At 41.4% G+C, this 16737-nt stretch overlaps 1 protein-coding gene across 2 annotated transcripts in view; it reads right to left on the bottom strand.

Annotated features, from left to right (window-relative positions):
* The window catches only part of vps41 (VPS41 subunit of HOPS complex), a 255020-nt gene that overhangs the window by 187797 nt on the left and 50486 nt on the right, over positions 1-16737 (bottom strand). For both annotated transcript variants that reach the window (XM_041189684.1, XM_041189685.1), the window contains exons 3-4: positions 9387-9494; positions 7003-7080 (exon numbers count right to left, since the gene is read on the bottom strand). In XM_041189684.1, the coding sequence (XP_041045618.1) occupies positions 7003-7080; positions 9387-9494 (186 nt within the window). The remainder of the gene's footprint in view (positions 1-7002; positions 7081-9386; positions 9495-16737) is intronic.

Raw genomic sequence — 16737 nt, 5'->3', positions numbered from 1 at the left:
CTGTGCATAAATTGGTTACTACATTTCTTACCTTAAGTGAATATACTTAAAGCACATCATTGGCTGTGAAACACTTTTGTGACATCATGAGGTCATGATAGGTGCTAAATAAATGCAGGTCCTTCCTAACAATGTTTGATAGATATTGGCCAAAATCTAGGACTGCCAGGTCCAGTACATTACATGCTTGAAAAATAAACCTGGTCAAATAGGGAGCACTATTCCCTTGGCTTATGGGACCTAACTTCCTCCAAGAATCCCCCTTGTCGTAAATCTGAATTTGCATCTTTCTCTTCTTTCTCCTCTCATTTCTTCTCTGCATTCATCTCGTCACTAAGACACATGAATCTTAGTGTCTACACATGGAGGTAGAGGGCATGGCTGACATACTAAATGAATACTTTGCATCTGTCTTTACCAAGGAAGATGATGCTGCTAATGTCATAGTGACAAAGGAACTAGTTGAGATACTGGATGGACTAAAACTGGATAGAAAGTGAGAGCTGCTGGCTGTTAAAATTAAAAAAAAATCACCAGGGTGTATGAAATGCATTTGAAGATGCTGAAGAGAGTGAGGATAGAAATTACTGAGGTAAGGGCCACCATCTTCCAATCCTCCTTAGATATAAGGATAGTGGTCAGGAGGCTGGACAATTTCAAATGACACACCCTTGCTCAAAACAGAGTGCAAGAATAAAATTAGCAGCTACAGGCCAGTCAATTTAACCTTGCTGGTGAAAATGTTTTTAGAAGTGACAGTCCGGGGTAAAATTTACAGGCGCTTAGACAAGTGTGGATTAATTAAGGAAAACTAGCATGGATTTATCAAAGGCAAATCATGTTTAACAATGTGATTGAGTTTTCCAATGAAGTAACAGAGAGGGTTAAAAAGGGTATGCGGCTGATGTGGTGTAAATGGACTTTCAAGACATTTGATAAAGAACCCACATAATAGGCTTGTCAACAAAGTTGGGACCTATGGAATAAAAGGGACAGTGGTATCATTGATACAAAGTTAGCTGAGTGACAGGAGTTGGAGTAATGGTGAGCAGTTGTTTTTTGGAATGGAGGAAGGAATATAGTTGGGTTCTCCAAGCATGGGTCTTAGAACCGCTGCTTTTCTTGATATATATCAATGACTTAGGCTTGGATGCACAAGGCACAATTATTGTGAACTGTGAGGAGGCTAGCGAGAGACTTCAAAAGGCCATAGATAAGTTAGTAGAATGAGCAGACTCATGGCAGAGAACATTTAATGCAGGGAAGTGTGAAGTGATACATTTTGATAGGAAGAACAAGCCCAGGCAATAGAAAATAAAGAGGTACAATTCTAAAGCGGATACAGGAAGGACCTGGGAGTATATGTGCATAAATCATTGATGATGGCAGGGTAGCAGTTTTGAGAAAGTGGTGAAAAAGGCAATGGGATTCTAGGACTTATAAACAGAGCTATAGGTACAAAAGCAAGGAGGTTATGATAAGTTTTTTAAAACACTGGCTCTGCCTCAACTTGAGTACTGTGACCAATACTGAGCACCACACTTTAGAAAGGATGTGTAGGCTTTAGAGAGAGTGCAGAAAAGATCGAAGAGAATGGTTCCAGGGATGAGGGAATTCAGTTACATGAAAATATTGGAGAAGTTGCGACTATTTTCCTTGGACAAGATTTGATAAGTGTTCAAAATCATGAGGGGTGTAGGTAGAGTAGATAGGGAGAAACTGTTCCCATTAGCATTAGAGTCAAGAACCAGAGGACACAGAATTGACATGATTGGTAAAAGAACAATTGGAACATGAGGAAAAATGTTTCACACAGCAGATGGTCAGGATCACCAATGCAATGCCAGTGAGTGTGGTGGAGGCAGACTGAATCATGGCTTTCAAAAGGGAATTGGATCAGCACCTGAAGAGAAAAAAAATTGCAGGGCCATTGGGAAAGGCCAAGAAAGTGACGAGTTGTTCTTGCAGAAAGCTGGCAAGGGCATTACAGGCTATGCTGCACCATTCTATGATGAATCTACCATCATATCCCTCTCCTCAATACCAACCATTGACCCCTCTGGTCATGCAAACTAACACCCCATCTCCAACCTCTCTTTCCTCTTGAAAGTCCTTAAATATGTTGTTACTTCCCAGAGACATTCCTTTTTTTCGCAGAAATTCTTGTTTGAATCTATTCAATTAGGTTTCCACTCCCTCAGCTATTTACAATCTATATTACTGACTTAGACGAAGAGACAGAGAGTAATGTATCTAAGTTTGCTGATGATATAAAGCTAGATGGGAATGCAAGCTATGAGGAAGACACAAAGAGACTGCAAATGGTATATTAGACAGGTTAAGTGAGCAGGCAACAAGGTAGCAGGTGTATTAGAATGTGGAGAAGTGTGGGGTTATTCACTTTGATAGTAAGAATAGAAAAGCAGAATATTTTTTTTTATAAGGTGTGAAACTTGTAAATGTTGATATTCAGAGAGACTTGGCTGTGCTTGTACAAGGAATGCAGAAATTTAGCATGCAGAAACAGCAAGTTGGCATGCTGGTCTTTTTTGCAAGGGGGATGGAGTACAAGAAAAAAAACTTTTCCTACAACTATTTGGGCTTTGGTGAGCTGAAGTACTGTGTATAGTTTTAGTCTGCATTTATAAGGAAGGATAAATTTGCCTTGGAAGCAATACAGTGAACATTCACCAGATTAGTCCCTAAAATTAGAGGGTTGCCCTATGATGTGAGGGTAAGTAAATTGGTTCTATATTCTCTGGAGTTTACAAGAATGAGGGGTTTTCTCATTGAAACATACAAGATTCTGAAAGGACTTATCAGAGTGGACACAGATCATTTCCCCTGACTGACGAATCTAAAACACGGGGGCACAGTCTCAGGATAAGGTGCCAATCGTTTAGGATTTAGATGAGGATAAATTTCTTCACTCAAAGGATTGTGAATTTTTGGAATTCTCTACCCCCGAGGGTTGTGGATGCATCATCATTGAGTGCATTCAAGGCAGAGATAGATTTTTGATTTCTCAGGTTGTCAAGGGATAAAGGAACAGGCATGAAAGTGGAGTTGGTGCAGAAGATCAACCACGATCATCTTGAATTGTGGAAAAGGTTCGAGGGGCCATATGGTTTACACTTGCACCTATTTCTTATGTTGGGTCAAGAACCAAGGAGCTTCTTACCAAAGTCACAAATGACATCCTCGTTCACTATGATAAGGGTAAACTACCCGTCCTCATCCTGTTTGCCATCTCTGATGTGGTTGTCCACGGAATTCTATTCTCAACCTACTCTGGATTGTCATCCAGATGGGTAGGACTGCATTTGCCTGGATTAATTTCAATCTATCCTATCATAGCCAGAGAATTACCTGCAAGGGTTTCTCTTCTTACTTTTGCACTGTTATCACTGGTGTCCTCCAAGGATCTATCCTTGCGCCTCCCCCCCCTCCTTTTCCTCATCTACATGCTGTCCCTCGGTGGCATCATCTGAAACCATGCCACCAGTTTCCCTACGTACACTATCAATCTCATCGTCACCTCTCTTGGCCCTTTTTTGTCTCTAAGTTGTCGGTCTGCTTTTCTAACATTCAGTATCTGAAGAACAAAAATCTCTTCCAATTAAATATTCCCAAGGCAGAAGCCATTGTCTTTGGAAGCAGCTGCAATCCTGTTCCTTCATCACCGGCTCCATCCCTCTACCTGGCAACTGTCTGAGGTTGAACCAGGCTGTTCACAACCTTTGACCCCAAGATGAGCGTCCTACCACATATCTGCGCCATCACTAAGACTGCCAATTTCATCACTAACTTTGCCTGACTGATCTTGCCACAATTTATGTGCTGCTGAAACCCCCATTCATGCCTTTGTACCTTTAGACTTAATTATTCCACTCACTCCTGGCTGGTCTCTCACATTCTACCCTCTGTAAACCTGAGGTCATTCAAAATTTTGTTGCCCATATCCTAACTTGCACGAAGTCCTGCTCATTGATCTACACTGAGGTGTTGCTTGACAGGGAGCCAATTTAAAAATTATTTTCAAATCAGTCCTTGGCCTGACCCCTCCCTATCTCTTAAGCTCCCTTAGCTTTACAACCCCCACTAGATCCTTGAATTCTGCTAATTTGGTCTACTGAGCATTCCCAATGGCAGTCATATCTTCAGTTTCATAGGCCCTCAGCTCTGCTCTTTTCTACCCCTCTTTCCTACTTTAAGATGCTCCTTAAAATCTCTTTGACCAAGCTTTTGGTCATCTAGCCTGATATCTCCTTATATGGCTTGATGTCAAACTTTGCTCCATAATGTTCCTGTAAAGTGTCTTGGAGACATTTTATTCCATTAAAGGCGTTTATATAAATGCAAGTTGTAGTGTAAGATTTTGCCTGAGCTGATTTTTAAAAACCTGGCATTGAGGATGGTTTTAAAGAATCAATCATCAATGTAAATCTACACAAAATTATGAAAATCTCTGCCTCTCTAAGGGAATTATGAGAGAAAGTAACACGAACACATCCTGTAAAAATGGCTAGCCATGACCTAAGTGAACTTTTGATCAGGTACCGTTTAGAAAGGTCTTAAAATGCAAAGTCATAACACAAGTGGCAGAATGGCTTGCTAGCTGGCTTCAAGGTACGAAGTAGACTGTGGAATTAAGGGTGGTTTTTCCCAGAGTGGCAGAAGTAGGAGGTGGTGTTCCCTAAAGATCAGCTGGCACCATGGCCATTTACAACTGACATGAACGATTTTAACTTTGGGATCAAGGGCACAATTTCTAAATTTGCGGACGACATCAAGTTGTGAGGGATAGTCAATATCAAGGAGGAGGTATGCAACATATTGGACATTAATAAACTTGCAGAATGGACAAATAACTGGCAAATGAAGTCCAACACAGATAAATGTGAGGTAGCACATTTTAGTAGGAAGAATAGGAAGGTCACTTATTACTTGAATGGTGCAAATCTAGGTGGGATAGAGGAACAAAGGGATCTCAGAGTACAAATACATCAACCACTAAAAGTTGTGCCACAGGTTAGCAAGGTAATAAAAAGCAAACCAAGCTCTAAACTTTATTTCTAGAGTAAGAGACAATTAGATGACTGTGTGCAGTTTGAGTTGCTATATTAAAAAAAAGTTATAGAGGCAGTGGAGATGGTACAGAGAAGATTTATAAGGATGATATCAGAAATGCATGGGTATACATATCAGGAAAGGATTGACAGGATGGGTCTTTTCTCTTCTTGAAGTAAAGTGCCTGAGGAGAGACCTATTCGAGGTCTTTAAAATTATGAATAGTTTTGATAGAGTGGATAGAGAGAATTGTCCCTTTGTGGTGAAGAACATAACTAGATGCCATCAATATAAAAACAAAAAACTGCGGATGCTGGAAATCCAAAACAAAAACAGAATTACCTGGAAAAACTCAGCAGGTCTGGCAGCATCGGTGGAGAAGAAAAGAGTTGACGTTTCGAGTCTTCATGACCCTTCGACAGAACTGATTGAATGTTAGAAGAGGGGTGAAATATATGCTGGTTTAAGGTTGTGGGGGGGGGGGGGGGGGGGGGGGGGGAAGAGAGGAGAAAGAGAAGTGTGGGTGGGGGGGGTGGAAACGGAATGCAAACTGGAGGAACAGCACCTCATCTTCCAACTAGGCACTTTACAGCCTTCCGGACTGAACATTGAATTCAACAACTTTAGATCTTGAACTCCCTCCTCCATCCCCACCCCCTTTCCATTTCTTCCCCCTTCCTTTTTTTTTCCCAATAATTTATATAGATTTTTCTTTTCCCACCTATTTCCATTATTTTTAAATCTTGTATGCCGGGCTAGTCTTTCCACCCCACCCCCACTAGAGCTGTACCTTGAGTGCCCTGCCATCCATTCTTAATTAGCACATTCGTTCAGATAATATCACCACCTTCAACACTTCTTTGTTCCATTGTCTGTGATATCTTTTGATTATCTGCTCCTATCACTGCTTGCTTGTCCCTACAACCACACCACCACCCCCCCACTTCTCTTCTTCACCCACCCCACCTTAAATCAGCATATATTTCACCCTTCTTCTAACATTCAATCAGTTCTGTCGAAGGGTCATGAGGACTCGAAATGTCAACTCTTCTTCTCTGCCAATGCTGCCAGACCTGCTGAGTTTTTCCAGGTAATTCTGTTTTTGCCATCAATATAAGATAGTCACTAAGAAATTCAGCAGCAAATTCAAAAGAAAATTCGTTCCCCAAAGAGTGGTGAGATTGGGAACTTGCTAGCACAGGGAGTGGTTGAAGCAAATGGTATAGACGCATTTAAAGGGAAGCTGGATAAATATATGAGGGAGGAGGGAATAGACGATTGCAATGATAGATTTAGATGAAGGAAAATGGAAAGACTCTTGAGTGGAGCATAAATGCCAGCATGGACTATTTGGGTTGAATGCCCATTTCTGTGCCATATATCCTATGTAAAAACATCTCAATGTGCTTCACATGGGTTTAATCAGACAAAAACCTGGTCAAACAGGTGGGCTTTAAGAAGTGTATTAATGGAGAGGGAGGTGGAAACAGAGTATTTAAGATATGTCTTAGGTTAACAACACAATTTTAATGGCGGTCCAATAATGAAGCACCGATAGCACATTGGTGGGATAAGGCATCGATTCAAACTTTCACTTCGCCCACTCCGAGTCTCAATTGATCTGTTAAAGGGTCAGGTTGGGAGCAAAGAAGGGTACAAAAAATGATTGAAAAGGGCAGTCGATCTGGACCTCTCTCAAGAAACTTCTTGCGAGCAGCTCTGGAGGAGTGTGAGGACTTCAGCAGGAGAATAAGCAGCTTGTTTTTTCATCCATTCAACAGCGGTGGGGGGAGGCGAGAAATATACAAACTCAGGTGGTGTCAGAAGAGCAGGGGTCTTAAAAAGATGGCTTGGAGAAAACAATTCAAAGTGAGTGCAGAAATGAAAAGATATCACACTAGCAATTTTTGTAACAATATCAATTATACTCACAATGTCAAAACGTTGTGTCACATTCCCCTGAATGTCCAGCAAGTAGACTTTACCATGATGTGTTCCCAGTGCCAAAAACTGAAACAAAACAGCAGCAGAGTAAAATTTATTTACCCTATATGCAATCGTGATGCACTTCTATCAATAAGAACCATTTACTTTGTTTGATATAAAATGCTTAAGATACCTTTGCTTTTATTCCAAAACAATTTAGATGAAAATCAAACTTTGATACTTGCTTTATTTCAGTTCTGGAACGATGTGTAAATCTGCCCATGTCATGCCAAGTCGGGGAAATGGAGGCGTCAATACATTGGTCCGACAAGGGGATTTCCAATATCCTCGTTATATTACAACACTGCCAATAATGGCTGCCCCAACTTTGGCACTGGTGATTTAAAACAAGCTAGGTAACGCCACTGCTTCATTCTGAGGCTGTACCTGATCACCAGCTTCCAGGCAGCCTGCCAAGTATAAAGCCTGCATGTACGTTGTTTTTCTGCTAGTGGTGGCAAGTTTATGCCACAGTGGAAATGTAACAGATTTAAACACTGGCAGCTCCAAGGCACTGCAGAACCACTTCTTCCTGAACAGACTCCATTAAATAAAAGGGGTCCGTAAAATGCCCCCAGTCCTCAACTCTTCTGCAGAAACAGATGGATTATGCAATACATATCATTTCTCAAGTTCAGCAAGTGTGTTCACACTGGCCGTGATCAAAGAATTTATAAATAAAGACTATATATGAATTAGTCTATTCTTGTCATGATATCCAAATTATCTATCACACAAGCTTGAAAACAGAAGAAGAACGGGAACACATTGCATATTCATTGCCCTGTAGTTCCCCAGTACATATAAAATCAAATCATTGGAATAAAAAAAATCTATTTAATCATTTTAGTATGCTTTTAAATTCCAAATCCTTCAGGACATTTGTGTGCCAAGCTAAAGAAATTCACAAGCTGCAGTAAAATCACAGCAATTTTTTATACTCTCATGCTCCTTTCAGAGTAGGATTTTGTTGCCTTACATACACGGTGGCTAGAAATGTGTTCCTCAGCATGGACTTATAATTCTCTTTATGCACAATGTTCTCTTCAAAACAAACATCATTCTACTGTTACCATAATGAGTGTTTCTTTTCTAAATGCTGCAATGTTAACCTGCCTCCCAAAAAAGGGAACATTTTCTCCTTAAGTCAGTAACATCTTTACGCAAAATGAAGCAATATGATTGTGCAAGTACTTGTTACTTGTCAAAATGAGTCACAAGGAAGCCTCATCTACTGACAACAAATTGTGTGCAGTTTGTGCACACTCACTGATTAACTGTGGCAGCTAATTAAAAGTGTAGCAATAAAACAAGAGGAAGATGCACATACACAGCAAGGACGACAAAATATTTGTGGTATTATTTAATGAGGAGAGTTATAACTGTGTAAAATAAATGTAAAAATTCAAAAGAGCTGAAAATGCAAAGTTCTGGGAATAATTGATTTAAAAAATCAAATTACATAAACATTCAGGATTTTTGCAAACACAAAGCAACATTTTAAACATTCTAAACTTTTTTCTTAAAGAAAAGGAATTGTAAAGAGAATCAATATATTTGAGTTCAATGCATTAACCAAATTCTGGGACAACTCAAATTACAGTCTCTGTGCATCTGAGCATGCTTGATTGGAGGCTCTAATGAAATGCTCATATTTACAGGCACTACCAAGCATGTCAGTCAAGCAGCACCATCTAAAAAATAACCTTCCATTAACTTGAGGTTTAAAAAGGATTTATCAAGATGGAATTGCTAAACTGAAAATTAAATTCAGGCACTTATAACATGAACCTGCATTAAAGAGCAGAAAGGAAGAAGAGGTTCATTACAAATTCAGCCCGGCAATGTCTTTCGCCCCTGCAAGGTTGCTTTTTTTCAGGAAGAAGAAAGTCCCCCGGGTAAAGAAAATCAATACTGGTTAATAAAACATCAGGTGTGCAGACATAACTAGGTATGACTATTCCACTGCACAAGCCTGCTTGACTGCACCAGGTGCCATGACGATTAGTCATCTAGTACAGACTGATGCTTGTGAAAATGTGATGCTTTAGAAAGGAAAGTGGCTACTAGAAAAATGGGAAGAAAATTCTTAATAGATGCGGAACACTGAATTGTGTGAAACCCATATGTTTTATCAAAACATAACCATCGCTGCTTGATCTGAATCACAATGAGGTGGATAGGCTATGCACATGATTTTAAATTAGTCACCTATAGCTCTGATCAGCTCTATAATTTGTATAGCTTGTTTCGGTGCCCTTAAAGATTGTAACAGGTAAATTAAGTTTTTTGAAAATTACACATTAAAATTGCTGGAACGAAGAGACTACCTTATCATGCACAGTCATACAACTTGCTGCATCTTTCTGAAGGATTTCTGTCACTCCATTAGCCAGTCTTTCATATTTAAGCTTTGGTTCCTCTTCACTTTCTTCCTCCTGCATTAAGAGAATAAAAAAAAAACAAAAGCTAAATAAACTGATAATTTCCAGGTTTTACTCTATTAAAACTACAAAGACAATTACTTAGGAACTCCCGTTATCCCAGGACAACCATGAATTATTGATTGCCTGCCAGGATTCCACCTAGGGGAAATTAAAGTGGCAAGCCAACTATTTATAATTTCTTGAGTCCGCCAAATAAACTCGTGTCCCGTTATGGCATTTACAGCAATATTTTATTACCATATGGCTCCTTTAGTGAGTAATCCTTCATAGTTTTAACACAATCAACAAGATCTAAACACATTTCACTCACTGAAAACAACAAATCCAAACCATTGCTGCTTTGGATAATGTTTTTCTGGATTGGAGTGATGGACGACTATGCTAGGGACAGGAATTTTTTTCTCCAAATAACTGACAATGCCAAACTCAGATTAGAAAAGCCAGGAAGCTGTCTCATTCCCACTGCCAAAGCCCACCGCCTTCTTTTCACAATTTAACCAACTGACCTCAATCCCAAGGAATTAAGAGTGAACCCCCACTGCAATATCATTATCCTAACATCTTTAAATAGCCTTTACAACTCTGATTGAAAAGTCCGGCTTATAAAGTCAAATTAGCCCAAAGGTGCAAAACACAGGATTTTTTTCTCCTTAGAGCAGATAAGGTTGAGCAGATTTAATAAGGGTGTTCAAGGAAGACAGTGCACATGGAGAAGGCGTAGAAAGAGGAGAAAAGATGAAAGAAAACTTGCATATTATAGTGCCTTTCATGACAACTGGGTGTCCCAAAGATCTTTACATCCATTGAGGGACGTGTTGAAGTGTCGCCACTGTAATAATGTAGGAAAGGCAGAAGCCAATTTGTGCACGACGAGCTCCCACAAACAACGAGATCTTGACCAAATTATGGCCCATAACTTCCGGTGGAGTGGCAATTGAGTTGGATTGTCTCTCCGCTCCTAGTTGCTTACCTTAAAATGAAGCTGCTCCTCTCTCTCCCGACCTTCCAACTCAAGCCAGTCAAGATCACACATGCGCAACAGGTTCCCATGGACTACTGTTGAGTCCAGGAGAATCAAAGGTAAGTAAACTACACCTCTTTTTTTTTTTTTATAGCACCAGGTAAGTTTAACGGTCCTGCCACTTTGACATGGAGTCCCGTGGGGGTCAGCGCTGTAGTTACCCAGAAGTAGAAGTGGTTTTAATTCTAAATTTTTCTGGGTAACTATGCTGTATGACCAATGGAACCATCCAAAGTTTGCGATTTAAATTGCATTATCGATGGTTCCCAGGACAGGGCAATTGCCCAAATGGAGTCTGAACTTCCCCGAGTATTTGGCATTCAATCCTTACCTGGGAATTTGTGGGGGTGGGGGGGAACAACATATATTTGGTAGTTTTAGGCCAATAATTTTTTTGCGGTGTTGATTGAAAGATAAATATTGGTCAGGGCACCAGGGGTAACTCCCTTGCTCTTTTTCAAAATAGTGCAATGGGATCTTTTACATCCACCTGAGTGTGCACAGGACCTTGGTTTAACGTCTCATCTGAAAGACAACAGCTCAGATGGTAGAGTACTCCCTCTGTACTGCACTCTAGTGTCAGCCTTGATCTGTGTTCCTGGATTGGGGCTTGAACCCACTACCTTCCGACTCAGGCAAGAGTGCTACTAACTGAGCCATGGCTGACAAGACCTGTTAACTTGATGTCAGCAGCAAGTGAAATATGACTGTGTTAATAATGATCATTTAAAACAGTCCTACCTTAACAGTTCTATTTCACGCCCTTAGTCTTCCACAGGGCTTTCAAGCATCCTGTAGATGGTCAAGGAGAATAACGATAACTCCTAAGAAGAGGTCATGCACACCGAGGATTCACTATCACAGGACTCATGCAGACCATGCATCACCTTAACTAGTCATACTTCAGTGGGACTGGTAAGACAGGTAGTCGGGTTTTCATCTGGTGACTCATACATCATACAACGAGTAAGAGCAGATGATAGAGGCAGGGATAACAATGGGGAATCCACAGAGGTCACAGGACGGTCCAAACCCTGTGCATTTGGGTACAGATGTTGTACTTTGGAGTGGTCGACAAATAGTATACATCTTGAGCCACAGCAAAGAACGTGCAGCGTACTGGCAGGCTTTCTGAGAAATTGGCAGAGCTTGTCTCAAGCATGAGTGACATTTTATTGCAGGGCCCTTGTGATGCTTTTGTCCATGGAACATAAACATGGCAATCAAACGAGTGCATGCTGGCATCGCCAACAGTTTTCACTCTATAAGTGCCACCTTAAACGGAATGCATGTTACTCTAGCTTTGGCTATTCATCACCCCACTGATCTGGGTAGTGCCTCTGGACTATGAGGGATGATGATTGGGGATATGGAAGGAGGGACTCAATTCAAAGCATTTCCACTTCTCACCTCTGTCAGGATTCCACATGTTGCCTTGTTTCTCAAAGGCTGGCTCTGCCCCTGTACATTTCAGGTATAGTAATCTTTACTGGGCTCCAAACTCTCAGAACACTGGCCAAGAGCATTGTGGCAGTCAGAGCAGGAATCTGAACAGACTGATGAGATCAAAGGGGTTGCACCATGTAGAAGTACAGGGAGAGGAACAGTCAAGACTTATACATACACAGGGGTATGCGCTTGGGTGTGTTACACAGTTAGATTGGTAAGTTTGTTTTATTTTTGCTCCATATAAATATTACTTCTTCCCACCACATTCCCATCTTGGCCATTTTTGTCTGCTAACTGGAAGGTCCTTTTCACTTGTTCTGAATGCCAAGACATGAAGACCAAGCAATGGGAGTGGTGTGAAAATGCTTGGTTGTTTACAGGACTGCTTTGTGTTGGGGATATAGTTGGCAGGGTAGTGACTTTTGAATGTGGATGCCAGATGGGAAGACTGAAGTGAACTTCACAATAACAAGAACACCCCGAGCAGCAATGTGCACTACTGCTGATGCATTGGCCACAGCTCCTCCTCGGAATCATCGGAAGAGGCTCTATACTCTATGCCTTCTTCCACCTGAAAATCCAAACCTTGCTGCAATGCCGTATGCAGCACATCACAATCATTCTAGAGACTCTGGCTGATACGTATTGAAGGGTATTTCCAGATCTGTCCAGGGATCTAACCTGCATTTTCAGCATGCTGATGAATTGCTCAATGGCACATCCGGGAGCCCTGTGGCTCTCATTGTATTGTCCCTGGGACTCACTGGATGGATTTATCACGGGTGTCATCACCCACATTTTAAGTGAGTATCTCTCTCATCTCCAAGTAGCCAGTCAGTAAGTCTGCTTCGAGGTAGAAGTGGGTCAAGGAGGGTGGACTGCTGCAGGATGAAAGTATCACGGTAGCTGTCCAGGAATTTTGTGCACACCTGCATAAAGGTTGAGTGGAAACCCTTGCAATTGATGAATATTCCTGGGTGATCTGGGTCAGGGCTTATTTGCTATATGCATGCACTCATTGGTCCCTACACTTGGGGGAAGCCAGCCAGAGCTGCAAACCCAAATACCCACTCATTCTAACTGGCGCCATCACAGGCAAAGTTGACATAATTGCCTGCCCTGGCAAACAAGCTATTAGTCACCTTTCTTATACATTTGTGGGCTGCCAACTGCAACATCCTAAAAAGTCTCCGGCAGATTCATGGAAAGATCAGAGGCGAAGATGTTGAGGGTGATGACGACTTGGGCAGTCACTAGTGAAGTATGGCCAAGAGATCCAGCTGACAGGTGGTTTTTTTTCCCCAGCAGGTTGAAAATGTCTGCCATTACATGATGCAAGATTTTGAGCCTTCTGAGACACCGGTGTTCCAACATGTCAAGGAAGTTTATCCTCTGCTGGTGGACCCTGTGTGCCAAGTATGTGTATTTAAGACCAAGATAGATAGGTTCTTGATTGGTAAGGGGATCAAAGGTTATGGGGAGAAGGCGGCAGAATGGGGTTGAGAAACTTATCAGCCATGATTGAATGGTGGAGCAGACTCGATGGGCCGAATGGTCTAATTTCTGCTCCTATGTCTTATGGTCTGGCTTTCTCTAAGCTGCATCTCTCAGTTGATCCCCTCTTTCCTGAAGAACATGATGATCCCCCCATCTGATGACTGAAGTAGCACAGCAAAATGTCAACCACGATGATGGTAGATCAGACGTACAAACCTCCAAAGTTGACAAAGCAATCTCCAAAGTTGTAAACGTAATCTTCAAAGTGCGTAAAGTTACCCCTCAGCACGAATACTGTGAGTGAAGCTCTTTACATAAGCAGGCATGAGGTTTCAGTGCCAATATAGATATATCCCTGTCATCTTCAGCCCCTCATTTGCCAAGGTGCACTCACATTGCTTTCACTGGTTGAGTTCCAGGAGGCCCAGGAAACCTGTGAGCCCACAGTTAAGTTGCAAAAGCCAGGTTAAGGTCGCTGTAATTGACTGATAATATACTAAAATTGACCGCCCTTCTCTCCCGAGGGGGTTAAGGGTATGCAGCCTAACATGCTACAGTTAAATGTGGAAGTCGGTGAGTTAGAGCCAGCTTACCAACTTGCTTCCAATTTTCCCAGTCTTAAACCGCGTGCCCCACCACCCCCAACTGTCAAATTCCTGCACAGTAAAACTCAGACCTTCACCTTTGCAGCTTTTCAGCTGAACCAACTGTGTTTCCTACATTGAATGCTGGAAATCTAAAACATAACCAGAAAATGCTAGAAATACTTGGCTCAGGCAGTTTCTGTGGGTAGAGAAATAGAATTAGGTTTCTCTCTCTCCACAGATACTGTCAAATCTGAGTATTTACAGCATTTTGTGATTTTTATTTGCTCACTATACATATAGTTAATTAGCTGCCCTGAGGTCATTAATGGAGCCATAGAAATAAGAGTTCATTCTTTAATGCTTTCTTCCATTGTTATTTATGACACTTTCCTTCCCTTTGCCCAGATTTGCATTTCCTTCATCTTCACTAAGAAACCATATTACAAAAGAAAGACCACGTATCTGACATCACTCGCTGACGGTGCATGATTTCTGCATTATTAGCCCAAATGTTGGACCATAACTTTGGTAGCATGGTAATCTGTCGGATTTTCACTCTGCTCCTTCTTACCTACACTAAAATGCAGCCGCACCTTTCTCACCTGCCCTTCCAACTCAGGCTGGGTGAGAATAGTGCAATGTAGTGGGTTCCCGAGATCTTCATTGACTCCAGCAGTGTCGGAAGAAAAGAAGCCACCTCCCTTTTTTAGCACTAGCTGCCGTAAAGTAGGTAAGTTTAAAGGTCCAGTCACTTTGAGAAGCCAGGGAGAAGATAAGTGTGTAAAGTAAGTGGGTAGGATGGGGTGGGGTGGTGGTGTTGGGTGGTCAGTGGTGGGGGGATGGTCAGAAGGTAGTCAGGGGATGGGGGTGTAGTTGGGAGTGTAGTTGGGGGACCAGTACTATAGTTACCCAAGAGTTGGAAGTGATTTTAATTCTTTTAATTTTAATTTTTTGTGGTTAACTATTGTTTAAGACAGTTGGAACCATCCAAGATCTGCGATTTAAATCAAAGTATCAGATAGTTTCTTGCGCATGGCAATTGCCCATCAGCAGTTTGAACTTCCTGGGCAACTGCTGTGCAATTCTTACATGAGGACTTCCGGGGGGTCCCCTAGTACATCTTGGGGATCCCTCCTCCTCCCGCCAGACCTCCTCCCACCTCCCGGGAATGAGGCCCTGGAGACCACAAGTTATGGGTCATTGGTCTCTGGATTGGGGCTTGAATCCATGACCATATAAGTCAGGATGAGTGTACTACCACTGAGCCACAGCTAGCTATTCCTAATATATGGCAGGTCAGGTGTTCAAAACTGCTACTGTAAAGGCAGTACTACCTGTGCCTAGTCAATGCTGAATGCTGAACAGTGGTTTAAATAGCCCAGTCACCTCCACAAAGTGGCAACAGTTTTGGGTGGATAAGCACCTGGAGGAGGGGAGCAGGACTTGAAGGAGAAAATGCCATCAAAAGGCAGATGAGCTGATCCTTGAGTTAGCCCCTGGAAGCCACTACCTCCAAGCCGTAATGCAGCTGCAACATATCAGCTCTACACACATTTAAGGTGAGATATGGCACACACTCGAGGGTAAAAGGTACAGAGAAATACAATGGGCAGGATGGGGAAAAGATAATTAGTGGGAGGAGTGTATTAAGTCTCAAGTATTAAGACTGCTCAGAACCAGTTGGGCCGAATAGCCTGTTAGTGTTCCGTAGATTTGATGCAACAACAAAGATCGGTGCAGATTACAGTTCCAAAGAAACTCCTTCATACTGCAAACTCCTTCATATTGCAAACTCCTTCATATTGCAAAGCTCCAAAACAAGCAATAGGAGGGTTTCTGCCATCTGTAGAGAACATATAAACACTGGAAAAAGTACAAACAAAATTACAAGGATGACACGAGAACTGAGAGGTTATCACTACCAAAATAAATTGGACCAGATAAAGCCATTTTCTCTAGAAAAGACAAAGAGGTGACCTGATAGATATTTTTGAAATTATGAAGGGATTTGATAGAATAGATAAAAGTTGTTTCCCCTTGTGAGGGAGCCCAAAGCTAGGCACCACAAATAAATCCAATAAAGAATTTAGGAGAAACCTTTGACCCACAGAATGTTTAGAATGTGGAACCCACTACCACTTTAAGTAGTTGAGGCAAACAGCATAGAAGCATTTAAGGGGAAGCTAGATAAGTACATGAGAAAGAAAGGAATAGAAAGAGATGTTGATATGGTGAGGTGAAAAGGGTGGAACAACGTTCGTGTGGAGCATAAACCAACTGGGCTGAATTCTTAGTTTTCTGCTGCAAAATTCTATGTAATCTGTGTGACATATAACAAGTTAATAAAACAAGCAACCACAGACAACCTAAAACACACCACGTTTCAAGTTCCTGCCTTAAAATGGAATGCAGTACCAGGAGCTCCAACGACTGATGTTGCTGATATTCCTATACCATGTCCATTCAATTTCTTTTAAAAAATACATAAAGTATTTGCTCATATCACTTCAAGGTAAATTACATATTTACTTAAAAAATGTTCCTTACTTATTTAAAACGGTGTATTTTAATATCACGCCTCACATGTCAAAAAAGCACTGTGCAAGAAAGCTTTGTTCTTCAAAAACAACTACCTGGAGAAAACTCTCACAAGCATAAATAAAAGGAAAATCAATAATTT

The sequence above is a fragment of the Carcharodon carcharias genome, chromosome 6 (assembly GCF_017639515.1).
Source record: "Carcharodon carcharias isolate sCarCar2 chromosome 6, sCarCar2.pri, whole genome shotgun sequence".
Lineage (NCBI taxonomy): Eukaryota > Metazoa > Chordata > Chondrichthyes > Lamniformes > Lamnidae > Carcharodon > Carcharodon carcharias.
This window is presented reverse-complemented; position numbering and strand designations above follow the sequence as displayed.